The sequence below is a fragment of the Leucopleurus acutus genome (genome assembly GCF_964270905.1).
Source record: "Leucopleurus acutus genome assembly, chromosome: 3".
NCBI lineage: Eukaryota > Metazoa > Chordata > Mammalia > Artiodactyla > Delphinidae > Leucopleurus > Leucopleurus acutus.
The window spans coordinates 15,975,765-15,985,837 of NC_139145.1; the positions used below are offsets into that span (position 1 = coordinate 15,975,765).

The following is a 10,073-nucleotide window of genomic DNA, read 5'->3' on the forward strand; positions in this document are numbered from 1 at the left end:
TAGAGTTTCCTTTTGAGGTGATGAAAATGTTTTGAATCTACATAAAGGTAATGGTTGTACAACACTGTGAACGTATTAAATGCCTCTAAATTGTATACTTTAAAATGGCTAACTTTATGTTTTACGAATCTTACTTCAATTTAAAAAAATCAAGCTGAAATGAATTTAAAAACCTGACTAAAAGGCTCCACCCCAGCTCCACCATGTTGGGACTTGTGGGTCGTGTGCCGCTGCCTCAGCCTCTGAGGGCTTGCGGGGACTCAGCCCTTCAGCACCGCTACCCCAAGCCCAGCTCTTACTGCGGGCCGCTTCGGCAGCGCTCCAGCCTGCCAGAGACTATGCTGCTCAAACATACCCATCGCCAAAGACGGGCACCGCCACTGGGCGTGTCGTGGCGGTCATTGGTGCAGTGGTGGACGCCCAATTTGATGAGGGGCTGCCACCCATCCTAAATGTCCTGGAAGTGCAAGGCAGGGAAACCAGGCTGGTTTTGGAGGTGGCCCAGCATTTGGGTGAGAGCACGGTAAGGACCATTGCCATGGATGGTACAGAAGGTTTGGTTAGAGGCCAGAAAGTCCTGGATTCTGGTGCACCAGTCAAAATTCTTGTTGGCCCTAAGACCTTGCATAGAATCATGAACATCACTGGAGAACCTATTGATGAGGGAGGTCCCATCGAAACCAAACAATTTGCTGCTGTTCATGCTGAGGCTCCTGAATTCGTGGAGATGAGTGCTGAGCAGGAAATTCTTGCTACTGGTATCAAGGTTGGGGATCTGCTGCCTCCCTATGCCCAGGGTGGCAAAATTGGGCTCTTTGGTGGCTCTGGAGTTGGCAAGACAGTACTGATCATGGAGTTAATCAACAGTGTTGCAAAAGCCCATGGTGGTTACTCTGTGTTTGCTGGTGTTGGTAAGAGGACCCATGAGGGCGATGACTTATACCATGAAATGACTGAGTCTGGTGTTATCAACTTAAAAGATGCTACCTGCAAGGTCGCGCTGGCGTACGGTCAAATGAATAAACCTCCTGGTGCTCGGGCCCGGGTAGCTCTGACTGGACTGACTGTAGCTGAACACTTCAGAGACCAAGAAGGTCAAGATGTATTTTGCTGTTTATTGATAACACCTTTTGCTTCACCCAGGCTGGCTCAGAGGTGTCTGCTTTATTGGGTAGAATCCCTTCTGCAGTGGGTTATCAGCCTATCCTGGCCACTGATATGGGTACCATGCAGGAAAGAATCACCACCACCAAAAAGGGATCTATCCCCTCTGTACAGGCTATCTACGTGCCTGCTGATGACTTGACTGACCCTGCCCCTGACACTACCTTTGCCCATTTGGATGCTACCACAGTGCTGTCCCGTGCTATTGCTGAACTGGGCAGATATCTAGCTGTGGATCCTCTGGACTCCACCTCTCACATCATGGATCCCAACATTGCTGGCAATGAGCATTATGATGTTGCCTGTGGGGTGCAAAAGATCCTACAGGACTACAAATCCCTCCAGGACATCATCGCCATCCTGGGTATGGATGAACTTTCTGAGGAAGACAAGTTAACTGTGTCCCGTGCATGGAAAATACAGCGTTTCTTGTCTCAGCCATTCCAGGTGGCTGAGGTCTTTACCAGTCATATGGGCAAGGTGGTACCCCTGAAGAAGGCCATCAAAGGATTCCAGCAGATTTGGGGAGGTGAATATGACCATCTCCCAAAACAGGCCTTCTATATGGTGGGACCCATTGAAGGAGCTGTGGCAAAATATGATAAGCTGGCTGAGGAGCACTTGTGAGGAGGTCCTTTTGGCAAACTAAGCACTCATCCTCTGTGCTGTCCCTCTCCTTGCCCCTAATCCAAAAATCACAGTTTCCTCTGTAAGCCACATGAGAGCCTAGACTGAAGACATTGTGTTCTGTCTGAAGAGTATTTCAGGTTTACAATAAAATGTACATCCCTCAAAAAAAAAAAAAAAAAAGAACCAACACATGAGAATTCCTTGGCAGTCCAGTGGTTAAGACTTGGCGCTTTCACTGCTGGGGCCTGGGTTTTATCCCTGGTCAGGGTGTTAAGATCCCGCAAGCCATGTGGCACAGCCAAAAAAAAAAAAAAAAAAAAAAAAAAAACACAGTTTTTAGAAGAAAATTGAGAACATATATATGCAAAAATTTCTTGAACAAAACATAAGACGACAGACATCCTAAAAGGAAAATAATTATTTTGACTACATTCAAATTAATGATGGGGAATTCCCTGGCAGTCTAGTGGTTAGGACTCCACACTTGCAGTGCAGTGGCCTGGGCTCAATCCCTGATCAGGGAACTAAGATCCTACAAGCCATGCAGTGTGGCCAAAATAATAACAATAAAATAAAATTCATGATGGCTGCCCAAAAGAAGATACCAAAAACAAACTTCATAAAGGATGCCTACCACATGTGTGAGTTGCAGGAATTCTTACACATGTGCGCTATAGTACAGATACAAGGATGTTCAAGGTGGTACATGGCAGCAAAATATTGTCAGCAAACCCACTTGCCAGGGGGAGAATCAAATAAATTGCAGGACATACCTGGCGAACGCAGGATGCAGTCATAGAAAGAATGCAAGAGGTCCTCGCCCACTGACATGGGAAGACACCAGTATCAGGGTTTTCTAGAGAGACAAAACCAACACGCACATATATATGCCTCTGAGTTGGCAAACTGGAGACCCAGGGGAGCCAATATTCCAGTCCAAGTCCAAGGACAGAAGACTGATGTCAAATAGTCAGACAAGAAGAGTTGCCTCTTCCTCCACCTGTTTGTTCTATTCAGGCCTTCAAATGATTGGATGAGGCCCACCCACACTGGGGAGGGCCACTTGCTTTATACAGTCCACCAATTCAAGGTTAACCTCATCCAGAAACACCCTCACAGACACTCCCAGAATCATGTTGGGCCAAATGTTTGGGCTCCCTGTGGCCTACTCAAGTTGACACATGAAATTAGCCTTCACAACACATGTACCCAGTACAGAAATGTGAGTTGCAGAACATAGAGGACACAATTCCATTTAAGTTTGGAAAAGTACAACACAAAACACTGTGTGTGGGCACAAACATACAAATAAATCTATGTCTGTAAGTGCACAGAATTGTCTGAAAGTGAGCACAGATGGCTAATTATGGTGACTTTCGGGAGGGTGGAAGGGAGGACACAGGCTTTTCACTCTATGTGCTTCTGTGCCATTAGGTTGTATTCAACAGGCACACATCCCATTTGCAGTTAAAAAATAACAAGGTAAGTTTTAAAAGAGGAAAACAAAGCCAATGGGCTTTGCTCATGGAACTCCACAAGGGAGATCTTCCAGGAGATGCAGCCCTGGGCAGAGGGAGCCAGACGTGACAAGGAGAGGGGGCCTGAACAGCAGAATCCTGGAGAACTCAGTCAGGAAGAGATGCTAGGAGGACCAAAGCCGGGAGAAGACCCAGAGCTGCCTAAATTGGTGTTTTGTGTCCCAACTCTGAGTAGTGTGGACAGCATGCAGCCTGGCTCATTAGAACAAAGAAAACCTGTAACAACAGGAGAAGCAGCAGCCCCCCAAGTGTGCTGTGCAGGAGGCCGAGCCTGAGCAGGGCTGGGGTGAGGGTTAGGGTAAGAGCCATGGCCAGGCCAAGGTGAGGACCACAGTGAGGGTCATGGTAAGGGTCAAAGTAAGGGCCATAGTGAGGGCCACAATGAGGGCCAAGGTGAGGGCCACAGTGATGGCCAAGGCGAGGGCTATGATGAAGATCAAGGTGAAAGCCAACTGATGGCTATGGTGAGGGTCACCAGGAAGGCCAAGGTGAAGGCCACAAGGCTGGTCCATCTGGGCTGATGGCAGAAGTAGCCTCATTGCAGTAGTGAGTGCCAGGCCTGGGGTTCAGGCATTCCCCTTCACCCTGCACTTTTCAACCTGCCTTCAGAGTTGTTTCTTTCAATGAAGTCTTAATCAGAGCTCAAATATAAGAAGCTGATCAGAGTAGAAATATTATAGTGCCGTGGTTCTTAAAGTGTGGTCCCACCAACTTGTGGGTCCCTGAAGCCCTTTCAAGACACCTAGCAGTACGGACAGTTTCCATGTTGCCTCTTTCACTCTTACTCTCTCACCAGTGTGGCATTGTCCCAAGGTTGCAGGACTCCAGAGCAGAGAATTCAGCTGTCCTGTATGAAGCTGGGTATTAGAGAGATTTGCACACTAATAAATGCCACTCTTGTCTCTACATTTTGTTCTTTGTTGGTTTTAGAAAATACAGGGGTTTTTCCATTAAAAATACGTTATTTATATTAACATATAATGGGCTTATTATTATTTTAAATGAATTAATAAACATTTAAAATTTTCTCAGTTTTGATATCAATAGATTTATCACACAGGAACTAAAGCTCTTTGAGGTCTGCGGGAAAGTTTTTAGGAGTTAAAATAATTCTGAGGCTGAAAAGCTCCCAGGGAATCCCTGATTGGTACAGGACATAAGTCTAAAGCAACAGCACTAAACAAGAAAGAACACAATGGTTTTGAGCAACAGAGTTCAAGACTCACAGTTCATAAACTAATGGCTGTGGGTGTGAGTTGTAGAAATAGACCCAGAATTAACGTACGTATGTGTGTGTATACATGCACACATGCATATATGTATTCTGGCCAAACAGAAAAGATTTGGGGATGAATAACAACAAGAAAAATCTAAATAATGCTTTTCATTAGAAACACACCTAAAACATAAGGATATTAAAAAGTTCAAAGAAAAAGAACAGAAAAATACAGAAAAGGCAAATATAACCGAAAAGAAAACTGATGCAGCTATATTACCAGCAAACAAAATTGGCTTTGTGGGAAAATAGTAACTAAAGTTCAGAGGTCATTTGAAAAGGTTCAATTCAGCCATAAACTTCAAAGGAAAGGCATAACATAGTTGATGGCCTCTGACCAGAATGTTAAAATTCAGCAAAAACAAAACAAAGACAAGCTCCATTCATTTAGATATAACCTCTAAATAACTTAAGGACTAAAAAAATTGCAATGGAAATTTTTAAATATTTAGAACTAAAACATATCAAAAACATGGCCTGTCAAACCAATGGGATACTGTTGAGAAAGAAACAGCCTTAACAGCTTAGAGTAGAAGAAAAGAAAGGCCAAAATCTAAAAGTTAATCATCTAATTTCAGAAGCTAGGAAAAGAATCATCAAACCAAACACAGAGAACATATAAGGAATGAAAGAATAATGATAAGAACAGAAATTAATGAATAAAGAGTAAAGAGAAACCAGAGAGGATAAATAAAACTACATGTTGCTTCCTTGACAAACCTCTGTCAAGACTGACCAAGAAAAGGAGATGGCAAAAATAGCCCACATTAGGAATGAAGTGATGGCAGAATTACAAACACTGCACAGATTGAAAAGATAAGAAGATTCAAACTATATTACAAAGCTATAGTAATTGAAACAGCAATGGTACTGGCATTTAAAAAAAAGACATATAGACCAGTGGAACAGAATCAAGAGCCCAGAAGTAAACTCTCACATCTGCAGTCAACTAATCTTTGACAAGAGCACCAAAAACACAAAATAGAGAAAGGACAGTTTCTTCAACAAATGTGGTTGGGAAAACTGGACATCCACATGCAAAAGAATGAAAATGAACCACTATCTTATATCATACACAATAATTACCTCAAAATGGATTAAAGGCATAAATGTAAGACCTGAAACCATAAAACTCCTAGAAGAAAGCATAGGAAAATTTCTCCTTGGTCTTAGAAATGATTTTTTGAGTGACACCTAAAGCACAAACAACAAAAGCAAAAACAAACAAGTGGGAGTATATCAAACTAGAAACTGCTGTATAGCAAATGAAACAATCAATAAATTGAAAAGACAACCTACAGAATGGGAGAAAATATTTATAAACCATATATCTGATAAGGGGTTAATATCCAAAATATATAATGAATTCACAACTCAAGAGCAAAAAACCACAAACAATCTGATTAAAAACTGGCAAAGGACTTGAAGACATGTTTCCAAAGAAGACATACAGATGGCCAACAGACACATGAAAAGATGCTCAGCATCACTAATCATCACAAAAATACGAATCAAAACCACGAGATATCACCTCACATCTGTTAGAATGGCTACCATCCAACTACAAGAGACAACAAATGTTGGTGAGGATGTGGAGAAAAGGGAACCCCTGTGCACTGTTGATCAGAATGTAAATTGGTGCAGCACTGTAGAAAACAGTAGGGTGGACCCTCAAAAATTAAAAATAGAACTACCATATGATCCAGCATTTGACTATTGGGTATTTATCCAAAGGAAACAAAATCGATATCTCAAAGAGATATCTGCACCTCCATGTTCATTGCAGCATTATTCACAATAGCCAGGACATGGAAATGACCCAAGAGTCTACCAACTGATGAATGGATAAATAAATTTGGTATGCATATACAATGAAATACTACTTAGCCAAAAAGAAAGAAGGAAATCCCGCCATTTGTGACAAAATGAAAGGAGCTGGAGGGCATCATGATATGTGAAATAAGTCAGAAAGAGAAAGACAAATACTGTATGGTATCACTTATATGTGGAATCTTAAAAAAAATTTTTTTTAAGTTGAGCTCATAATAACAGAGAATAGAATGATGGTTTGTAGGCGTTATGGGGATGGAGGAAAAGGCGAGATATTGGTTAAAGTGTACAAATGTTCAGTTATCAGATTTTTTTTTAATGTACAGCATGATTTTTTTTTAAATAGGATATTTTCCAAAACTCATTGGATTGTATACTTTAAATGGATGCAGTTTATTACATATCAACTATACCTTATTATAGATTATTTTTTAAAGCAGTATAGTATTATGAACAATGTTATTACAATTTGAAAACTTAGATGTTATAGACAAATTCCTAGAAAACACAATCATCATTTCAATTCATATCCCCCCCAAAATCAATAAACTTTAACAACCAGTCATGATTTTTTTAAAAAACTTAGCAAACTAGGACTTCCAGTTATAAGAACTATCTTAGGGCTTCCCTGGTGGCACAGTGGTTGAGAGTCCGCCTGCCGATGCAGGGGACACGGGCTCGTGCCCCGGTCCGGGAAGATCCCACATGCCGTGGAGCAGCTGGGCCCATGAGCCACGGCCGCTGGGCCTGCGCGTACGGAGCCTGTGCTCTGCAGCGGGAGAGGCCACAACAGTGAGAGGCCCGCGGACCGCAAAAAACAAAAGGAACTATCTTAATCTGAAAAGGGATATCTACCAAAAAATCTCAGCAACAATCAGGCCAAGTGGTAAAATTACAATGGCATCTCTCTTAAGATCAAAAATGGGGTGTGGTACCACATCTCTACCCAACTCAATCCATCATAGAAAGACATGGAAAAAGGTAGAGGTGTAGGGATTGCAAGAAAGAAAGAAAATTCTCGTTCACCTCAGGTTATATGATTGTCTACAGAAAAAGCCCCAAATCACTTACAGAAAAGACTCATTTGCAAATTTATTTCTATACATCTGTGAACAAAAATTTACATAAATGCAGTTTCACAAGGATACCATTTGCAACAGTATCAAAATTATTTTTAACAACACATGAATAAATTTAACAAAAGATATATAAGAACTTTAGGAAAATTATACAACTGTTGTGAAAGACATCAAAGTAGGCCTAAACAAATGGAGAGACACATGATGTTCATAGATTTGAAGATTCAATAACACTAAGATGGTAGTTTCCCCAACTTGACCTACAAATTTAATGCAGTGTTGAGCAAAATGCTATTGTGTGTGTGTGCGCACAAGTGTGTGCGAACAGATTATAAACAATCTGACTCTAAAATTCACATTAATAATCAAAGCACCAAGAATAGCCAAGATGCTAGTAAAGTTGCAGGATGCAAAATCAACATACAGAAATTTGTTGCATTTCTATATACTAATAACAAACTATCTGAAAGAGAAATTAAGAACACAATTCCATGTACAATTGAACCAAAAAGAAAAAAATAACTGGAAATAAATTTAACCAACGAAGTGAAAGATCTGTACACTGAAAACAATAACACACTGATGAAAAAAAAATTGAAGAAGACACAAATAAATGGAAAGATAGTCCATGCTCATGGGTTGAAAAAATAATATTATTAAAATATCCATACCCAAAGCAAACTATAGATTCAATGTAATCCCTACTTGAGGCTATGGGGAGGGGGAAGGGTAAATGGTGACAAAGTGATAAAGAGGCATGGACATATATACACTACCAAACGTAAGGTAGATAGCTAGTGGGAAGCAGCCGCATAGCACAGGGAGATCAGCTCGGTGCTTTGTGACCGCCTGGAGGGGTGGGATAGGGAGGGTGGGAGGGAGGGAGATGCAAGCGGGAAGAGATATGGGAATATATGTATATATATAACTGATTCATTTTGTTGTGAAGCTGAAACTAACATACCATTGTAAAGCAATTATACTCCAATAAAGATGTTAAAAAAAGATACATATAACTGGAAAAAAAAAAAAAATCCAATGGAGTTTTTCACAGAAACAGAACAAACAGTCCTAAAATTCGTATGGAACCCAAAAGACACCAAATAGCCAAAGCAATCTTTGAGAAAGAAGATCAAAGCTGGAGGCATCACACTCCCTGATTTCAAGCTATAGTAAAAGCTATAGTAATCAAAACAGTAGGATAAAGGCATAAAAACAGGCACATAGATCAATGGAACTGTGTAGAGAGCCCAGGAATAATTAATTTATGACAAAGGAGCTGAGAATATACATGGGGGAAGGACAGTCTCTTTAGTAAATGGTGTTGGGAAAACTGGACTGCCACATGCAAAAGAATAAAACTGGACCACTGTCTTACACCATACACAGAAATTAACTCAAAATGGATTAAAGACATAAATATAAGACCTGAAACTCTTAGAATAAGACATAGAGAGTAAGCTCCTTGACAAGGGATTTTGGATTTGACACCAAAAGCAAAGGCAACAAAAGCAAGAATAGATAAGTGGGACGACATTGAACTAAAAAGCTTCTGCACAGCAAAGGAAACCATCAACAAAATGAAAAGGCAATCTACTGATTGGGAGAAAATATTTGCAAATCATATATCTGATAAGGGGTTAATATCCAAAATATATAAAGAACTCATACAACTCAATAGCAAAAACAAACAATCCAATTTAAAAGTGGACAGAGGATCTAAACAGACATTTTTCCAAAGAAGACAGACAGATGACCAAAAAAAAAACACATGAAAAGATGTTCAACATCACTAATCATTAGGGAAATACAAATCAAAACTACAGTGAGATATCACCTCTCACCTGTTAGAATGGCAATTATCATAAAGACGAGGAATAGCAAGTATTGGCAAAGATGTGGTGAAAAGAGAATCCTTTTGCGCTGTTGGTGAGAATGTAAATTTGTGCAATTGCTGTGGAAAACAGCATAGAGATTCCTCAGAAAAATTAAAAATAGAAACACCATATGATCCAGCAATTCCACTTCTGGGTATTTATCTAAAGAAAATGAAAACTCTAACTCAAATATATATATGCACCCTCATGTTCACTGCAGCATTATTCACAATAGCCAAAGTATGGAAACAACCTAAGTGTCCATCAACTGATGAATGGATAAAGAAAATGTGGTATTTATATACAATGGAATATTATTCAGCCTTAAAAAAGAAAGAAATTTTACTGTTTGCAACAACATGGATAGACCCTGAGAGCATTATGCTAAGTGAGATAAGTCAGGCAGAGAAAGACAAATACTGCATGATCTCACTTGGGAGTTGCCAGAGGTGGGGGGGGGGTGGTGAAATAGGTGAAGGGAGTCAAAGGGCACAAACATCCAGTTATAAAATAAATAAGTCATGGGGCTATAATGTACACCATGTGATTATAGTTAATAATACTGTATTGCATATTTAAAAGTTGCTAAGGAGGGACTTCCCTGGTGGCACAGTGGTTAAGAATCTGCCTGCCAATGAGGGGACATGGGTTTGAGCCCTGGTCCGGGAAGATTCCGCAT

The 10,073-nt window shown here is 40.5% G+C and overlaps 1 protein-coding gene across 1 annotated transcript; it reads left to right on the top strand.

Annotated features, from left to right (window-relative positions):
• Positions 1-203: 203 nt before the first annotated feature.
• On the top strand, positions 204-2,265 carry LOC309960073 (ATP synthase subunit beta, mitochondrial-like; the record flags this gene model as incomplete). Its single annotated transcript, XM_082836661.1, is given in 3 exon segments — positions 204-222; positions 225-1,105; positions 1,108-2,265. Coding segments are annotated over 3 exon segments (1,584 nt in total). The 3' UTR covers positions 1,792-2,265.
• Positions 2,266-10,073: the final 7,808 nt, after the last annotated feature.